The 19,137-nt window shown below is 56.0% G+C and overlaps 1 protein-coding gene across 2 annotated transcripts in view; it reads left to right on the top strand.

Annotated features, from left to right (window-relative positions):
* Nucleotides 1–10,647: 10,647 nt before the first annotated feature.
* The window catches only part of MICALL1 (MICAL like 1), a 27,812-nt gene continuing 19,322 nt past the window's right edge, over nt 10,648–19,137 (top strand). Inside the window, exons 1-3 of one of the 2 annotated variants that reach the window (XM_044228597.1) lie at nt 10,648–10,830; nt 15,697–15,745; nt 16,201–16,342. In XM_044228597.1, coding sequence (XP_044084532.1) covers nt 10,802–10,830; nt 15,697–15,745; nt 16,201–16,342 — 220 coding nt within the window. In that variant the 5' untranslated portion in view covers nt 10,648–10,801. Of the gene's footprint in view, nt 10,831–11,384; nt 11,699–15,696; nt 15,746–16,200; nt 16,343–19,137 lie in introns of those variants that run through there. The other variant, XM_044228596.1, reaches the window with a different exon arrangement.

The raw sequence follows: 19,137 nt of genomic DNA, 5'->3' as shown, positions 1-19,137 counted from the left end.
AGTGACTGCTTGAGGTCGTATAGTTCTTTTTTTTTTTTTTTTTTAAGATTTTATTTATTTGTCAGAACGAGAGAGAGTTCTACAAAAGCCAAGACTCGGCTCCCAACAACTACTTAGTTTTGCTGCCCGTGTCTACGATGCCTCACGCTGACAGCTTCACGCGGCCAGTCACGACAGTTGTGTGCTTCCCACTCTCTGCCACTCCTTCCTTAAACGCCCCGAGGGGCTCTGCCATCTTGGGGACTTCCCTGGGAAGAGCCACCTCAAAACCTAACAAACCCACACTATGTACTGTCACAGCCAATTTCTAACCTTCTAACAAAGCACAGACGATCCGGATCTGTGATGCTCGAAGCCGTCACTGAGGCTGGTTGCCTCAGGCATCTCACCGACCCCGCTTGCCCACTCACGCACGTCCGCACATTCCTGGTGCCGCAGAAGCTTTGTGTGCAGAGGTACGTCCCCAGCGGGGTCTGCATGAAGTCTGCGTCTTTCCGCATTTGTTCTGGAGCCTGGTGGACTTGGTATCCTGATTTTATGGATGAAGAAATCGAGGCTTGGGCTAATCACATAGTTTGTCCAAGAGCAAGGTAATCGTGAAAACAGTTTCCCCGACCTACTTGGACTTTAGAAAGTCCTACCCGGAGACTGGCAGGAAGAGACGAGGCAGCAGTGGATGGCCTGCACAAATCCGCACGGCTGTGAGCCCTAAAGCGAAGGTGTATTTCCTGGAACTTGGCAAGGCAGGACTGGCAAGGCTGCTCCATGTGTCCTGGTGACAGGGCTGCTAGGAATTCTCGAGCGAGGCTTTGTGCTCACCTGGTTTGCGGTGGGTTCTGTTAGCGTCTCCGGATGCCTCCCCCGGTTGTGAGGTGGGGTGGGTGTGGAAGTGCCCTTGACGGGTCTTAGTGCCTCAGCTAGGGACTTGGACGGTAGGCATCCGCTGGAGCTGGGCCGCGTGGCTTCCTCCTTACCCTGGGTGTTAGGGCTGTGCCTCCCACCTGAAGTGGGCGCAGGGATGGCTCTCGGTAGTAGCCCCCCCTTGTAAGTCAGGGGTAGGAGTTAGCATTTTGAATAGGATAGTTAGAGAGAACCTGTGGTGGGTGTCATTTGGGCAGAGACCTGAGGGGGGCGGGATGGCAGCCGTTGAACTACCAGGGGACGTGTTCCAGGAGGAGAAAACCCAAGTGTGCAAGCCATGAGGCCAGAGCGTGTTCCTCCAGTTAAGAGAATGTAGTGAAAAGGCCAGTTGGATTGAGTGAGCCAGGGAGGGAGGGAGAAAGGGGCCAGAGACTGGTGAAGCCCCCAGTCATCTGTAGGCTACAAGGACTGTGACTTAAGTCTGAGTCAGGGGAGAGACCAGGCAGGTCATAGAACTTGGCCAAGAGCTAGAGTGGAGCCAGGATTGGAACCCAGGTCAGCCCAGTGTTTGAGCCTGTGCTGTCTGTGGGACAACCATCCTATGAAGGCGGAGAAAACAAAAGCAGCCTCTGTTCGCATGTAATAAGTCCAAACATTCACGGAGCTCTTGGTAGCTTTCCAAGCACTTACGCATCTCTTACCTTGCTGGAACCTGAGGAGTGGCAGAGTCAGGATCCTGCCACACGTTTTGATTGCCAGGCCAGTGCCAGCCAGACCGTGTCCCTGCGGTGCCAGTCTGTGGTTCCCCGGCCTCCCAAAGGCTGGCCTGTCCAACTCCTGCTGTTAGGCTGTTCTCCCACCGTGAATCCTGAAGTTCAGCTCTGATGGCTCAGAAATTTTAGACCCACATGGGCAGCCCCCTGGGCTTAACTTGTTTTAAATCCAACTCCAACGTCTCCTGGTTCGTGTCAGTCTCCTGTCTCCATCATTCAAACCCTGCCAGGTCAAGGTGTGTTGTGTCTGACACAGCCTCTCAGCATCTCCTTACTGTGCCAGAAGACAGGCCATTTCAGAAGCTCAAGGTCACACAGACCCAGTGTGTGAGCGCCTGGCTTGGGGCCACTTCCCAGTAGCTTGGTCCAGGCCCAGCAGCAGTGCTGGGCAGCCAGCAGCCCCCGGGAGGGGGCAGGCAGAGCTGAACTCCGCCTGGTACGGCTCAAGGAATGCCGGGCATTCAGCAGCTGCGGCCAGCCTGCCAGAGTTCTCGTGCGGCTTGCCTAGAATGGAAGAAGAGAGGTTACGATCCTCCCACACCGAGAGGGAGTGCAGGTTCTGTGAGGGAATGGGCAGCTCTGGCTGGTGGCCGTTACCAAGTTCTGCACCCACAAGACAAGGCGGCGCAGCAGAGTGTGTGGGCTTGGGCTTGGATCTGGGTTTGAATCCAAACTCCACATACGGGCTGTGTGATCGCGGGCCAAGTTACTTAGCACCTCACTGTCTCAAACACCTGCCTGAGGACGGTTCTGTTGATTAACTCATACAAAGTTCTTAGCACAGCACCTGGCCATAGTGTGTTTAGGGATTAGCTGGCCGTGATCTTGGAACTCAGGGTGCTAGATGACAGATGCAAAAGGTCCTGTGTCAAACAGCGTGGCTAGTTCGGGGCGGAGCTGGGACTCCCAGCCTCCAGATTCACCCGGGGACTTTCTCCACTGCCTGTTCCTCCGTGCCCTCAAGGGCAGGCCTGTGTACAGACACCCAAGAGACAGGTTCACAGAAAGACTGAGGCATTTGTCTAGAGGAGCGGGGACTCATGCAGGGGCAGCAGCAGGCACGGGGGTGGGGGGTGGGGGGAGTGGGAGACTTCAAGAGCGAATTGGGGAGGTCACGGACGACAGGACTTGGTAGTTGGCCAGAGGTGGACGCGGGAGAGATGCCCAGTCCTCCGGCTTTTGCAGCTGGGGTGATTGTGGACTCAGTTGCGGGGGTAAGTGTAGCAGGTTTGGTACAGGAGGCACGTGCAGGTAGGTAGGGAACTGGGTTTGGACATCAGTTCAAGGGTCCTGTGGGGCATCCGGGTGGAGATGGCCAGGGTGTAGGAATTTGGGCAGAGGTAGTGAACAGCTGGGGCTGAGCCCTGGTCTTCAGACCCCAAGGCTCAAGCTGGTTCCTCAGTACAAAGACCATCCTCTGGCAGCCTCTGCTGCTTCTCCACGGTGTCTCTGTCCGGCTTCCTCTACGCTGGGCTGCAAACCGAAGATGGGGCTTCTCTTCCCAGCCCAGCCTTGACCTTGGGTGGCTACTGATCCCCTCCTCATCTGCCAGGGGAGGTAGTGAGGCCAGCTGTCCGAGGGCTGCGGCATTCTGGGTAACATCCTAGGATCCACACGGGCCAGGAGTCCCAGGAACACTTGAGGCAAGAGAGGCCGCCCTCAGGCGCCGTGACCTTGGCAGTAGAGAGAATGAGCTGCATGAACGATGAGTGGCTGAGGGAGGCGAGTGAGAAATGATTGAACGAAACAATGTAAGCATATGAATAAGTGATGGAGTGGGCCTAAGTCCTTTCTAGAATGGAGAGGCAGAGAATGAATAAGTGATGAGTGTGTGCACTCTCTAGCTGGTGAAGAGCCGTGGCTGGGCCTGGGCTGGCTCCTCACGGCGGCCTCTCAGCCCCTCCGCCAGCCAGCCCGCCCCCGCAGCCTGGACATGGGCTGGAGGGAGCCACGCTCAGGGTCAGGGTGGCTCTGGGTCAGGAGCGCAGCGGGGGAAGGGGGGCGCTCTGGAGGTCCAGAGCCTAACCAGCAATTTCCTGATGTTTTCCGGAGGGCAGGGGCTATGGGAAGCTGCAAGTTGTCCTGGTTCCTGTGGCAAGCCGGCAGCTGGAAGTTCTAGCTTGTCCTTACGTCTGCCCCCACCCCACCCCCGTCCCCATCCAGCCACTCGATTGAGATCAAAGTACCTCCTTTCTGCCCTCACCGCCACCCCCTTAGGTTCCCCTAGGGCCAGTGGGCAGGGGCTCTGGTCATGGTTCGGAAGTGGCAGGGAACCTAGGTCCCAGTCCTGACACCGCTTCCCCCTTACAAGTGGAGACATTTCTGGCACGTCACTTAATTTATCTGAGCCTTGGCTTCCTTTTCAGCCAAGTGGAGAGAGTCACTGTCCCCCACCTGCCTCCCTGGCGCTCTGTCTTAGCATATAGAGCCGGAGCGTGTGCCAGAAGTGTTGGGTGTTACTCCTGTCGCCAGGCGTGCTGTGCTGTGTCACCTGGCGGAGAGGTGCACCCTTTCCAACCCCTGTTCTAGTCAGAGGAAGAAGCAACTGGTGCTCAGAGCTTCCGCGGCCAAGTCTCACTTTCTGTTTCAGACAGGAAGAGTTGCCCTGCTCACAGTTCCGTGTAGACAGTCAGGTGAGCGGGAGACCAGCGGTCCTTCTCTAGGGTCCGGCAGCCTTGTCAAGTGGTCTGACCCCCGGTCAACCCAACTCTCTCCAGCTGACAGCCCCTCCCTTGTTGCTCGGTCCTCAGAGGCGAGGTGACCGTCCAGTGTCAGAAAGGCTCTGAGACCATTTTCTGCTCCACTTTTCATCTGCGGAGCTGGCCTGGGAGATAAAGCGGGGTCACAGGGAGGGGTTCGGCGTTCCTGTACCCACCATAACCCCCTGTCATCCCGGGAGAGTCAGGGGATAAGCAGGGCGGGCTTGGCAGACTCAACCCTGAGCCAAGCCTTCTAGTCTCCCTCCTGCTCCTTCCTGTCCGCTTTCTGCCCCGAGCCCCTCCCGCGGGCTGTTAGGATCTTGAATTCTGCATCAGCAACGGAGCATGAACCCTGCTAGAAGAACCCCAGTACCAGTCCTGTTGATCACAGCTGGAAGTCAGATGAGAAGTCACAAGTGCAGCAGGGCCGGAGGCCCTGGGGCTCCATGTCCAGGGTTGGCCTCCAGCCTGGTGGACAGAGCCTCTGGAGGCTGCGGAGCTCAGGCCCCAGGGAGGGTTCCTGCTCACCCAGCTCATGGGGAGAGAAGAGGGAGCGAATCTGTAGTACAGATGAGGTGTGCGGGGATAAATGGAACCCATGGCCTGCTTCAGGATACCGGTGACGCATCTTTGTGGTGAGAGGTCTTTGTGAAGTCAGAGCTAGGCAGAATGGCTTCAGACAGGCTTTAACCTTGCAAAGCCTTCTCTTTATCAGTAAATGGGGATCCAGTGACCGTCCCTAACCCACGGAGGTGCTGCGAGGAGTCAAAGAGGTAATGCACTCAACAACAAAAACGTGTGTTAAGGATCTCACAGTCCATTGGGAAGGGACATAGATACACAAATAAATGCCACACCACATGAGCAACTGTTCAGATGCCACCTCCTCCATGCAGCCCTCCGGGATGTACCCTGAATCCCCAGGCAGAAGATGAGAAGTTCCTTCTGGAAGCCCTGTTGCCCTTTGTTCATTTCTCCTTAGCATCCCTTGTCTTTCTGTGAATGTTTATTGCAATTGTTTACATACCTGTCTTCCACACTCTGCCAGTCCCTCCAGGGGAGGCATGTGGAAATTCCTTCCTAAAGTCGACAAGGATATCCCCTCTAGGTTCAATCTAATGGCAAGGGTGGGATTCTGTGAGAAGGCCTAGAGTTGTGTTTTCTATCTGGACCTATCATGGAGGGCTTCAGGGAGGAGGTGATGTCTGAGCTGGGCCTTGAAGCCTGTGCAGGATTTAGAACAGCAACCGTTGGCATTTCAGGGGCAGCTGAAAAGGGTGAGGGACCAGGTAGCCACTTGTAGCACAGAGAGTGAGGATCAGGGAGATGGGGTTCAATCCGTTTCCCCTCTAAGCGCTTCTACCACCCTGAGCCAACACCTTGTCTCCCTGGACTCTAGTCTCCCTTGTCAATATTACCAGGGGGCTATGCTAGCTAACCCCAATAGCCCTCGCCAGCTGGGACTCCCCTCCTGGGATAGCCCCAGATGGCAAAGTAGGAGTATGTCCTGGCTCGGAGAGCACCCTCCCAGTGACAGGCAGCTTGTGGCCCTGTCCTGAACTCTGTTCGGGAGAGTTTAGTGGGAAGGTTGTTTGGTTTTAGGGTAAGGATACAAGTTCTTGTGCCCAGTCCCGGATGGGTTTCGCCATACGCGTTTACGTGGGGAGAGGCACAGCCTTTGAAGAAAGATCTGGGAGAGTTGCCTATCCTCAGACATATCTGGGATTCCAGGGGACCGTGCTCACCCTGGCAAGCCAGGGTCAGGGCTCAGGATGCTGTCCCGGCTTGCTCAGGGCGGGCTTCTGGCCCAGTGGGGATGAAGAGCAGGGAAGCAGCTGCCACTTCTGCCACCCGAGCCTCCCACATGCCTCCTGCTGCTCCCAGGCCCCAGCTCTGAGGTCCCACAATGCTCTCATTGTCCACCAGCCCTGCCAGGCTGCCCCCAGGGAGCAGCTCGGAACCAAGGGCCTGGGCAGAAAAGCACAGCCAACAGACCTACATGGAACTTGGAGAATCATAGGATCTGGCAGAAAAGCTTAGAAGAAGGGAATCGTAGAGTGAGAACAGCACGGGGGCTGAGGCTGTGCGCTCAGGGAGGGACGGCCCGGTTCCATCGCCCCACTCCCGTACGTTATTTTAGTTGTTCAACTCTAAAGGTGACTTGCTCCACCTGACCTACCCAGATCTCTCATCTCTCCTGTGATCTGCCCCGTGGCCTGGTGGACAAATTTCGTCTTGCTCACGTGGGGCCTGTTTTGCTTTAAAATCCGAGCCCGATTTTCCTCTGGCAGGGTTGATCCCATAGCAAACAATGTTGTGTTGGTATGAGAAAGTTAAAGTGAGTTTTTTCAAGTGATTGGTTAATACTGTGAGCAGAATAGAAGTTTAAAAATTAACCCATGTCATATGACCCACTTATAAGAGGTACCTAGTGCAGCCAAAGGCACAGAAAGTAAAATGGAGGTCGAGTGCCAAGAAGTACAGACTTTGGGGCATGATGAAAATGTTCTAAATAGGGATGACCAGGTGGCTCAGTTGGTTAAGCACCTGCCTTTGGCTCAGGTCATGATCTCAGGATCCTGAGATCGAGCCCCATGTCAGGCTCCCCGCTCAGCAGGGAGCCTGCTTCTCCCTCTCTCTCTGCCTGCCGCTCTGCCTACTTGTGCTCTCTTTCACTGTCAAATAAATTTTTAAAAAACTTTCAAAAAAAATGTTATAAATAGTGGTGATAGTTGCGCAACTCTGTGAATGTATTAAAAACCACTGAGGGGCGCCTGGTGGCTCAATGGATTAAGCCGCTGCCTTCAGCTCAGGTCATGATCTCAGTGTCCTGGGATGGAGCCCCGCATCGGGCCCTCTGCTCAGCGGGGAGCCTGCTTCCCCCTCTGTCTCTGCCTGCCTCTCTGCCTACTTGGGATCTCTCTGTCAAATGAAATAAATAAAATCTTTAAAAAAAAAAACAAAAAAAAAATAAAAACCACTGAACTGTACAGTTGAAGAGAGTGGATTTTATGGTATATGAATTCCATCTCAGAGCTGTTATTTTTAAAGTTATACTGGCGGTTGTCATAAATTCAAACCATAATGATTTATAAAAAGTGAATCTGCCATTCCCCCAGTCTCACTCCCAGAGTTAACACCCCCAGCATTTGGGCTGGTACCCTCTCTTCCTGATGTTGGCAAATTCCACAGGTAGGCTTATGTCAATGTTTCGATACGTAAATATACACGATATGAAATATCTATCACATGCATATGAATTTTGGTTTGCAAAAATGAGATCCTTTTATACCTACTACTCTGCAGCTTGGTTTTTTCATTTCTTTCGAGAATGTATTTCCAGGACGTTCTTTTTACCAGTTGTGTGGTTTTCTGTCATGTAGCTGGTGCTGGAACGTAATTACCCAGTCCTTTACTAATGAGTGTTTAGGATGTTTCCAGTGCTTTGCTGTTAGCAAACAAAGGCCATATTTGTATGTGCATCTCAGGGCCCCTGGGATAGTATTTTGGAAGACGGAATCCTCCACCTTTTATAGGTGTTGATGTTGAACTTGGGCAGATGACATCTTTGTCCAGGATCTTCTAGCAAGTCTGAGGCGGAGAGGGGTGGGGGTGAAATGGGGCCAGCCAGGTCTCCCGTCCCACCCCCGGGAACGCACATACAGACATGGAGCTCTCTGGCTCTGAGACAGAAGCAGTTCACAAGCCTCTATCCACTGGCCTCTGAGCAGGTGCAGAATCAGAAAACTCAACAGCCAGAGGTGCCTCGTGGTCCCCTCTGGGGCAGTCCTTCTCCTTTTTTCCTTTTTTTTTCTTTTTTTTTTTTTTTAAATCTCTCTGTCCAACATGGGACTCAAACTCAATCACCAAAGATCAGGAGTCTCAAGGTCGAAGGACTGAGCTAGCCAGGGGTCCCCAACCCCTCTCCCTTTTGTCTTTCTGAAACTGACCTTGAGATCTGCATGGGAAGGCAAACGTAAACCTTAGGTCCTGGTCAGTCCCTCATTCTTTCATTCCCAGCAGTGTTCATCCTCTGTTAGCTTCTCCTACCCCAGTCGGTTCTGGTTTTCCATCCAGTCTTTACCTCAGCCTATTGCAAGACAGCTTGGCAGAAGAATGGCCAGTGGAGAAAGCAAGGCTCTCTTTTTCAAAGGAGCCCAGGAGCTCCCTTGGACACCTTCCTTCCCCTTGCCCTTTATCGTGTTCACTCACCAGACTAGTCTGGCCCTACCACTGGGCTCCCTGCAGCTGTTACCCTGGATTCAATCAGAAAAGATTCCACCTCTGCCTGCAAGGACATCTCTCACCAGCTTGCATTCAATATGCTTCCTGGAGGGATGGGTGTTCTTTTTTTTTTTTTTTTAAAGACTTGTTAAAATTTACTTGACAGACAGAGATCACAAGTAGGCAGAGATGCAGGCAGAGAGAGAGGGGAAACAGGCTCCCTGCTGAGCAGAAAGCCTGATGTGGGGCTCCATCCCAGGACCCTGAGATCTTAACCTGAGCCGAAGGCAGAGGCTTAACCCACTGAGCCACCCAGGCATCCTAGCTTTTATTTTTCAATTTTTTTTTTTAAAGATTTTATTTATTTATTTGACAGAGAGAAATCACAAGTAGATGGAGAGGCAGGCAGAGAGAGAGAGAGGGAAGCAGATTCCCTGCTGAGCAGAGAGCCCGATGCGGGACTCGATCCCAGGACCCTGAGATCATGACCTGAGCTGAAGGCAGTGGCTTAATCCACTGAGCCACCCAGGCGCCCCTATTTTTCAATTTTTGATGAGAATGTGATCCCTTAATTGGTAGTTAAAAAAAAGAAAGAAAGAAAAACACTGAATTAAGGGCCCAGACCCCTCAGTCCTAATCCTGAAATTATTGTAGGATTTGGGGTCAGTGACTTGACTTGCCTAGCTTTCTGTGGCTTCTGACCTCACTCCACCTGTAAACACAGTACCAACTCCCTGTCCCTTCCCTTCCCTCCCCCTCCCTTCCCTTTTATAAAGCCCACAAATGGGCTAATGCGGATGCAGAGGGCTGTGCCATTTAAGTTATTATTATGGCAACGGGATCAAGGTCTGATCAGGAGCCATCTTCAGGGACCTGAAGGGAGTCCCTTAGGCTGTTGAGGACAGAGGTATAATCCCTCTTGGGTTTTAAGGAAAGAGTCCTGATGGTCTTTGAAGGCTAGGGTGGGTCCTGAGGCTGAGTCTTTGATTTAGAGAAAGAAACCTTCCTTTCCTGGAGTGGCTTTCGCTCCAAAGACAGGCCGGTGAGGGGCCAGGAGGGCTCCCTGGGCCACTTCGCCCATGGCAGCCACTTCCTAGGTGGCCGGGGAGAGTCCACATTCTGGGCTAAGAATGTGCCTTCACCCCTTGAACAGATCTAAGGTGGGAGGCTGGCCCGGTTGGAGTCATAATGGCATTCTGGGCTGGGGCTTGTATGTCCTTTAGGAGGTGGGAAGCCCCAAGTGGGCTTCTCTCCTCCATCATTTCCTCAAAAGGCCCCCGTGAGAAGCCGGTACAAAACGTTTTCAATCCATTTTGCCTCATGTTTAAATACCAGGTTACCAGGTAACCAGAGTTAGAATTTGTGGATGATGACTTCAAGGTCAGGCACATTATATCTTAATCCTCTCAGCCACTTCGTAAAGCTAGAATTATCCCAATTTTTTAAATTGGAGAATAATTAACATGCGGTGTTATATTGGTTTCAGGCGCACAACGGGTCAACAATTCTATACATTATTCAGGAAGTATCCCTATTTTTAAGGCATGGAAACTGAGGTTCAGGGAGCCACAAGATCCCACCGCTGAGGGAGTGGGGAAAGCCAGGATTCCAGTCTGGGTGCCTAGGACTCCCAAGATCCTGCTCTTTCCGACCTCCAAGGGCCGAGGGGTGACAGAGGTGACTAAGATCCTGCTACTTCCCTCCGGGGAGGGGGAGGAGGGAGGTGGAGCTACAGACCCATCCCAACTAACTATTCCATCGGTCAGAGTGACGTCACCACCAAGGGCAGTGGAGTGGAAGGCTGATTCATCTGAGGTCAGGAGGGACCTCTGGGAGGAGTGGCTGACCCAGGTCTTGGAGAGGGGAGCAGAATGAGGCTTGGGGGTTCAAGAGCCTGAGTCTCAGATCCCCAGCAGAAAAGGGCTGCTTCCTATGGGTTCTGTCCCCAGGGGCCCCACCCACCACCATTCTGATGGGGAGATCGCTGAGCCTACAGTGGGGGCAGAGACCTCTGAAAGACCAGTTATCAGGCTCAACACTTCAGTGGTTGCGCACCTGGACCCATGGGGGTGGGGTGAGAGCATGAAGTCTCCCTGGCAGTAGATGGGGGGAGGGGCTGGTGGCAGAACTGTGGAGGTCAGGGGCGTTTTGGAGTGGTGAGACTGGGTCGGGGAAGCTGGTTGCCCTCTGGGGGTGCTTTGGGGGTCTGCGGGGGAGCTGCCTGATTGGCCTGAGGAGCGAGAAATGCCTGTCCAAAGTTTCAGGCAGGAGAGGTGAGTGGGTTTAGAGAAGTCAGGGTGGGGGGATCTGGAGGTCCTTAGGCCAGAGTGGGAAGAAGGCGGGCTGGGAGAAAGGAGAATTCCAGGTGGGCGGCGTGGTGGAGGTCGTCGGGTGAAGTCATTGTGGGACGGGCGAGTTGGCAGTGGGTGAGGGGTCCAGGGGCTGTCCCGGAGATCTTTGAGAGGTTCCAGAGGGAGAGCGGTGACCGCGATCGCCCAGCAGGGGGGCTGCGCCGTGTCTGGCCCTCGGGCGGGCGGGGGCGCGTCTGGGGGCGGAGCCGCCGCTGGGTGGGGCGCCAGGCCCCCGCTCCAGGCGGTGGCGGCGGCGGTGGCAGCGGGCGGGGACCGAAGCCAGCGGGACGCCCGCACCCGCGCCCGCGGCCGGCCCACAGCGAGGGGGGCGGGCGGCGGTGAGTAGGCGGCGGCCGGGCCGGGCCGGGCCGCGCGGGCGGCGGCTGCTCGGGCAGGTCCGGGCAGGGCCGGGCCGGGAGCTGCGAGCCCAGCCGGGACCCCGCGCCGGAGCCGAGCGCGGACACCGAGGCCGCGGCCCCGCCTCCTCCCCGCCCTGCGCCCGCCGCCCGCGGGTCGGCGCCTACAGCTCGGAGCGGCGCAGGAGTCGGAGCTGGAGCCGCCGCCGGAAACCGGACGGAGCCGGGTCCGGGGGTGAAGCCCGATCCCGGCGGCGCCCGGAGCCGGTCCCGAGCCCCGCGCGGCTCATGGCGGGGCCGCGGGGCGCGCTGCTGGCCTGGTGCCGCCGCCAGTGCGAGGGCTACCGCGGCGTGGACATCCGCGACCTGAGCAGCTCCTTCCGGGACGGCCTGGCTTTCTGCGCCATCCTGCACCGGCACCGGCCCGACCTGCTGTGAGTGCCGGGGGTGGGGGAGAGGAGAGGGGAGGTCGGGCGAGCCGGGGCGCCGGGGGGCGCGGGCCAGAGCTGGGGACCCCCGCCCCCCTCAGTGACGCGGAGCCCGGGCCGTGGGAGGCGCCGCCCCCCGGAGACCGAGACGCCCACCCTGAGGACGGGCCCTCTACGACTCGCTTGGGTCACCGAGCACCCGTCCCCCGGGGGACCCCTCCCCCACGAGGCCCCGCCCTGCCCACTGGGACACTGAACCTGCCCCCCATACTGGTCCTTGCACAGAGGGCCCTGGCCCCGCCCACAGGGCGCCGATTTCCGCCAAAGGGACACCTAGCCCTCCTTGGGGACCCTGGGCCTTTCCCGCACCACGGTGCTTTCAAAGCTTTCAAACAGGCGCACTGAGCAGCCCCCTCCCCGCGAGACATTGAGGCCCGTCCCTCTGTGTGCGTGGGGTGGGGGGTCCTCTTGCTCACTTCTCTGATTCCCCCATGTGGACTAGTTTCCAGGGCGCTAGCATGGTACCTGACACAGAGGAGATCCTAGGTTAATAGTGGTTGGATGAATGGATAGACACCCCCTGCCTACCTCCCACCCCAGTTTGGGTACGAACCTGCCCCCCAAATGTGTGCCCCACAGCCCTGGGGTCCTCAGTGGGCCACGGAGACTGAGTGAAGGGTCCCAAGGTCTGACTGACAGCCAGCGCCCCTGGCCTGCGGCTCCCTGTGTGAAATGGGCCCTTCTCACGCCCAGCTACCCAGACAAGTTCTCTTGGAAAATTTTATTCAGACCCCAGAGCAGTGGACTTGGGGCTTCTCTCTCAGCTCCCCCGCCGTGGGCTCTGGAACCTCTCACTCGTTCACTCATTCATCCAACACAGACTGAAAATTAAGCGGGGGCCCACCATTCCTTGGGTGCCTGTCTCATTTGCAACTTGAGACTCAGAGACCTGGTCCTTGCCTCTCTTGCCAACAGTGCCCCTGACAGGGCTCCCCAAGCCTGGCTGGGTCTGCAGTCTTTGGGGGTCTATACTGTGTGCTAGCATGTCTGGGTGCTGGGGCGGGCTCTGTGTGGGGCTGTGGAGGAGAGGGTTTTGGAGGATGTGGCTGCAGAAGAGAAGGGGACGAGGTGGAGACATTCCCTGGGCTTCCACCTGCTGTGGGGTAGGTCACCGGCATGGCATGGGGATAGGACATCCCCGGAGTGGGAGATGGAAGAATGGAGAAGGGTGCCCAGGTTGGACCCCTGCTTTGGAGCAGAGGGCTCAAGGGGTGTTCTGTTTGAAGCAGGCAGTGAGGCAGGAGGCAGGGGACAGGGCCAGTGTTTGAAGGGACCTCCGTGTCCAGTAAGGGGATCAGTGGGCCTGAGCTCGCCAGGCTGTTTGGCTTCGTTCAGCTCCTTCGTGTTCTAGATGTGCGACCTGAGGTCAGTCACTGGGCCCCTCCAGACATCAGTTTCCTCGTCTGGTCAGTGGGGTTAATAATAGGATCTAGGTCACAGAACTGTTGTGAGGGTTATATGAGGCAACGAGCATTCAATTAACCTGAGTTATTGTAAGTTGTGTGATTAGACAGTCGGGTGTGATGAGTGTATGTTAGCCCTTTCTTTGTTCAGCAGTATTTACAGTGTGGCTGCTGTGTGCTGGGCCTGGCACGGTAATGGAGAGAGCAGGAGCCGGGTGCCGCTGGAGGAAAGGGTGGTCGCGCGGCTGGAGGGGGCCACCTGAGCCGAGCCCTGGGAGGGAGCACTGCTGGGGCCCATGGCTCAGGGCAGGGAGGACTGGGAGATGCAGATGGCCCGGAGCTACTAGCCCATTGTACAGAAGACAGACTGAGGCCCAGCTGCCACAGGAGGCATAGGGAGGCTCTCTATGAGGGTTGGGACAGCGGCAAGAATCATCTGAAGAGGTTCAAGCTGTTGGAGCTGGGGCCTCACCTCTGCGGGGTTTGCCAAGCTGGGGGGCCTGGTTCATTGTTTGCTGGCCCTCCCACCCCCAATCCAGGCCTGTTTAAGCTCCCTTGAGGGCAGGGACCATATGGGTTTCATTTTTGTGTACTTCATCTCCCCCAGGGCCAAATTGAACTTCCCCGGCTTTTGAAAACTCTCAGAAAATATCTGTGTTACCAAAGCCCAGATGTCCATTAGGGACTGGGATGGGGGAGGGGAAGAAGCTTCAGGAAAAACCAGTGTCTCTGGGGTTTTGCAGTTTTCACACTGTTTCTGTAATTTATTCATTCAATCAACATTTGTTGAGCACTTACTAAGTACCAGGAATTACATAGGGTGTTGGGGGCACTGGGCAAACAAAACGTGACACCCAGCCTTCCAGAACACTGCCAGGGAGACTGAAATTATCTGCCAAGAGAAGTTGCCTTTGTCTCCTTTGGTCTCCAAACTAGCCTTTGTTGGGGCTGGGCTTGTGTCCCCTCATTTGTTCACAGTGTCACAGACCAGGAAGCTGAGGTTTAGAGACTAAATAACTTGCTTGTGGTCACACTCTTGGGCAGTGGCAAAGCGAGAGGGCTTAGGGTCCCAGCTTCAGGTGGGGTGGGGGGTGGCGGTGGGGGTGGTGCGTGGAGTGGGGAGGGAAGCAGCTTGGCCAGAGGTGGCAAAAGGGCTCATACTTAGTCAGCTCCTCTGTCCCAGTCCATCCAGCCTTGGGGCACCTCCCTCTAGGGTTCTCAGGCTACCATTTCCTGCTTCTGCCCACTGTTCCTACCTGGACCATTCCTGGAGCAGTGTGGGGGCAGGAGGAGGGCAGCGAGACCTGCCCTTCCCCAAGCCCAGACGCAACCAGCCCTCCCCACCAACCCGGTGGTGGGTGCTAGAGCTTCTCCCAACTGACAGATGGGAAATGAAGGCAGAGAAGACTGCCGGCCTGTCCAAGGTCGCACAGCCAGGCCTGGAAGAGCAGAGGCTGAGACCCTGACCTTGGACTCCTTGCTGCCTGCTCAGGCCTCTGGGCCCGCCGAAGATGTGGGAGGGTCAAGGCTTCAGTTTGCAGCCATAGAAGGGCAAGGCATTGGCTGGGTGCACCCAGGAGGCTGCCAAGCCAGAAAGCTACCTTCAGGCCCTTGAGCAGCCTGTAGCACTGGGGTGGGGGGAAGGGTGGAGGGGACTGGGGGTGTGGGTAGGGGGGTTAGGGGGTGGGGGGGTTCGTGGTAAATAGATCCAGCAGGGGGGCCAGCTATCCCTGGCTGGGGTTCCCCAGGGCAGGCTCTGCTGCCTCTCACCTGTCCCAGCTTAGACACTGGGAAACCCTTTACTGCTCCCCCAAGGAAAGCAGGCCCCAGGAGCAGCCCAGCCGGTCGGCCAGAGGGTTAGTGTCCGTAGCTCTAGAATATGTACAATTGCCAGTCGGTTTCAAACTTGTTCCTTCTGTTCTTAGCCCCATTAAACAACATTTGTCTCTGCGCTGGGTTGGGGATTGGGCAAATCAGTAACCCAGCTTCTCTGGGTTTCTGATATGCACTGGAAGAGCCAGAAATGCAGATTCTCAGGGCTAAGTGTCTTTCCCTGTCTGGGTCTCAGTGTCCCCATCTGTGAAATGGGGTCAGTACCTCCCAGGAGAGTTGCCATGAGAACAGACTCCCGGCAGGAGCTCAGCACAGTGCCCAGTGTGAGGTCAGCAATCCGAGGCCGTCCCTACCATTACAAACCTTAGTCCTGGTCTCAGTCTTGTCTCTGCCACTGACTCAGGACCTGACTTTCTGGCCGCTGGAGAGAAGGGATCTTAAACTTGAAAGCTTGGACTTGAGTCCTGCCCCTTCAGAGTGATTTCGAGCCTCTTTGAGGATGCCTCAGGGGGCCCTGCGCTCATGCTCCTCCCTGCACCTGGCAGACCCAGCTGGTTGCCTCAGTTTCCTCGTGGGCCGCCCACAGACCCTCCCCCAAGCCTGCTGAGGCCCACGCAGGCGGGATGAGGTCAGCTCCTTTCCTCCCAGACTCCACACCCCTGCCCCACTCACTTCCTCAGTGCTCCTCCCTCCCTTTGCCTCTTGCAGAGATTTTGACTCGCTTTCCAAGGACAATGTCTTCGAGAATAACCGTTTGGTGAGTCCCCAGACAGAGGGAAGCCTTGGAGGCTGTGAGTGCGTGTTGGGCGGGGCGAGGGGGGCAGGGGTGTTGCAGAGTAGGAGCTGAGAAGCTGCTTTGCACTGGGGCCTTGGCTGCCCCTTCCCCACTCCCCTTCTTCCTTCTGGCCCCTTTGTGCCTGGAACACCAGCCCAGCCCTTCCCGGGAGTCACCCTGTGGCGCCAGAGCTGAGGGGAGCCCCTAGTCCTGGACCCTTCATCCCACTGCTGGAAGCTGGGTCTCTGCTAAGGGCCACTCACCCTAACCCTGCCTCCTCCTCTCCCTGTTCTGACTGTTTTTGCACCCATTCCGGCACCTTCCCCACCCCTGCACCTGCTCCCCATGCCCACCCCTGCCTCTACCCCCCCCCACCTTTCCCCACCCCCACTCCTGCTCTTGCCCACCCCCCACCCCTACACCTGCCCTCACCCCAGGCCTTTGAAGTGGCCGAGAAGGAGTTGGGGATCCCCGCTCTCCTGGACCCCAGTGACATGGTCTCCATGAGTGTCCCCGACTGCCTCAGCATCATGACCTACGTGTCCCAGTATTACCACCACTTCGCCAGCCCTGGCCAAGGTGAGAGGGGGCAGAGCTGTTCTGGGAGGCTGGCACTGGGGGTGGGGCTGGGAGGTGCCTGGCTGTGTTCTGAGCTCCCCAGCCCAGGAGGCAGCATGGCCCTTATTCACTGCATCATTCATTTAGTCCTCATAATACATAGTGAGGAAGACAGCCGTGTGCTGGGCCCCCTGGGGTGCAGCTGGGGCCTTCGCTGCGCTTGTACCACCCACAGTCTTACTGGCACAAAGCCCAAAACCCATCACTGAACGAAATACAGGTAGGGAGACAAAGCGGGCAAGTTCCCCTCTCAGGCGCCCCCCCCCCCCACTTCCTGTGTACGGACACTTCCCTGGGGCTTTTCCCCCAAAGCCAGCGAGTGGCCCTGTGGGGCTGTGGTGCAGCCGTCTTCCCCCAGAAATGACCTTCAAGGTCTGAGAACTGAGAGGCTGGGGAGCGGGCGGGGGCGTTGAGGGAGCCACAGGGCGCTTCTCTGATCTGAGTCCGTTCACTGGGTGGCTTCTGAGCCTCCTGCCTGGGGCATCCTTCTGCAGGAATCTTTCCTGGGGATCTCCTTCTGCAGAGAAGAAATAGGTCCAGAGGGGAAGCAAGAAGGTCAAGGTCACACCACAGGAAAGCTGAATGGTGGGGCCAGAATCCAGGTGTCCTGACCCCTGTGCTGGGTCCCTGGGGGCCTTACCCCTACCCTGTCCCATTTCGGTCCTCCCTCCTGCCTTGGCTCTACCTGTGGACAGTCTCCACCTGTCTCTTTAAGAAAAAGTGTTCTACAAAGTCATTTTTTTCTTATTAAGGACAAAACATGCTTACTATAGAACATGTAGAACATAGCAAAGAGCATAAAAATTAAGATAATCTGTTACCTGCCCCCCCCCAGTGATACAGATCAGGATTATGGTTGAACAAATAACATTATATGTGTGTGTGTGTGTTTTAAAGATTTTATTAATTTATTTGTCAGAGAGAGAAAGAGCACAAGCAGAGGGAGAGGGAGAAGCAGCACTGAGCAGGGAGCTCCATGCGGGACTCGATCCCAGGACCCTGGGATCATGACCTGAGCTGAAAGCAGACACTTAACGGACTGAGCCACCAAGGCATCCCACATTATGTGTGGGTTTTTTTTTTTTTTTTTTAAGATTTTATTTATTTGACAGAGAGAGCACAAGTAGGCAGAGCAGCAGGCAGAGGGAGAGGGAGAAGCAGGCTCTTCACTGAGCAGGGAGCCCGATGCGGGGCTCAATCCCAGGACCTTGGGACCATGACCCAAGCCAAAGGCAGCCAATTAACTGACTGAGCCACCCAGATGCCCCACACATTACGTGTTTTTACAGAAAACAAAAATGAAAGTATTTCCCATCCGCTGATTCTTTGGTGAGAGGCAGTAAGGTGGAAATTAAGAGCATAGGTTGCTGTTGACTGTCTGGGTAACAGTGGGCCACTGTGGTCACCTGTCTGCCTCAGTTTCTCCTTTGCGATGCAGTGAAGAGCAGTGCCTACCTCTTAGGGTTGATGTGAGGCATAAGCGAGGAGATGTGAACCTGTGTCTGGCCCTTACTTAGGACTCAAGGTTAACATTATTAATGACTTCTTTATTTCATTGGTTAGAGTATAGCTTGCTTACCTAGAATCATGGTTCAGTCTTACCTTCAGGAGGGTTGCCTGTCTCCAAACCCTGATCTCTTCCAACTAAGCTCTTTTCTGGAGGGCCACACTTCCAGGGGCCTGTGAGGTGGGAGGGTTGGGGAGGGGCCCCCACAGTACTGTTGATGGTGCCCGCTCTGTTCCTGGGTCCTTGCGGGGTACCCTGGGATGAGGGTGGCCCCGGTGGGCCCAGCTCCCCTAACCATCCGGGGAGGAGGGGGCACCCCCCTGGGCTTGCGGGGGTTCTTATTGATAAAGGTACAGTCTGTGCTTCTCATACAACTTGGCTTCTAAATACGAACCGTTTGTATCCTGCCTGCTGTTCCGCCAAAGGAAACAGCAGCAGTGCGTTCCCACCCCGGAGGCAGAGCTGGCTGTTAGACTCCCCCAGATGGTCCCGTGCTGTGCTTTCTGGGCCACTAGAAGTATTTCAAGGGCAATTTAAACCAGACTTGAGTTTCCCTGGACCGGGTGGCTCTGAAGCCTGACCCTGGCTAAGACACAGCCCTGTGCTGTGTTCGCTCGCGCCAGGCTCCATGGTGCCCGTGACCCTGGGCCAAGCAGCTGACCCTGACCTGCAGGAGCCGCGGCATGGTCTGGAACCAGAGTGAGTGAAGGACGCCCAGTGGCTGTGTGAAACCGGCCATCACAGGGGCAGGGCGACTGTTACCTGGATAAAGTCCAGCTTTTGTTTTTTGTTTTTATTTTTGTTTTTGGGTAGGCTATGTGCCCAAGCTGGGGCCCAGCGTGGGGCCTGAACTCACAGCCCTGAGATCACAGCCTGAGCTGAGATCAAGAGGTGGACGCTTACCCCCTCAAGTCCAGCTTCTTAGTGGGGCTCCTGAGGGTCTCTCCCCACTTAACCTTGAGCCACTCACTGCCCCAGCTGTAGGCATACTGAATTTTTTGTGTTTTGAATACATCGCATTCCTTCTCCACTCAGCCTTTCTCCCTGGTGATCCTCCAACCCCACACTCCATTTTCTGCTCCACGTCTCCCACCCACAAACATTCTTTCCTACCCATCCTCTAATCTTCACATTTTGCCTCCTCTATGCAGCCTGCCCTGATTTACCCCAGGTGTTCTGGTGGCCCCCTGTCCTGTGGTGAACACAGGTCATATGACAGGTGACTCTGGTCATAATATTTGGATCACTC

This window comes from Neovison vison, chromosome 12 (genome assembly GCF_020171115.1).
Source record: "Neovison vison isolate M4711 chromosome 12, ASM_NN_V1, whole genome shotgun sequence".
NCBI classification, from domain to species: Eukaryota; Metazoa; Chordata; class Mammalia; order Carnivora; family Mustelidae; genus Neogale; species Neogale vison.
The sequence above is the reverse complement of the archived record's forward strand: the minus strand, read 5'-3'. Positions and strand labels throughout refer to the sequence as shown.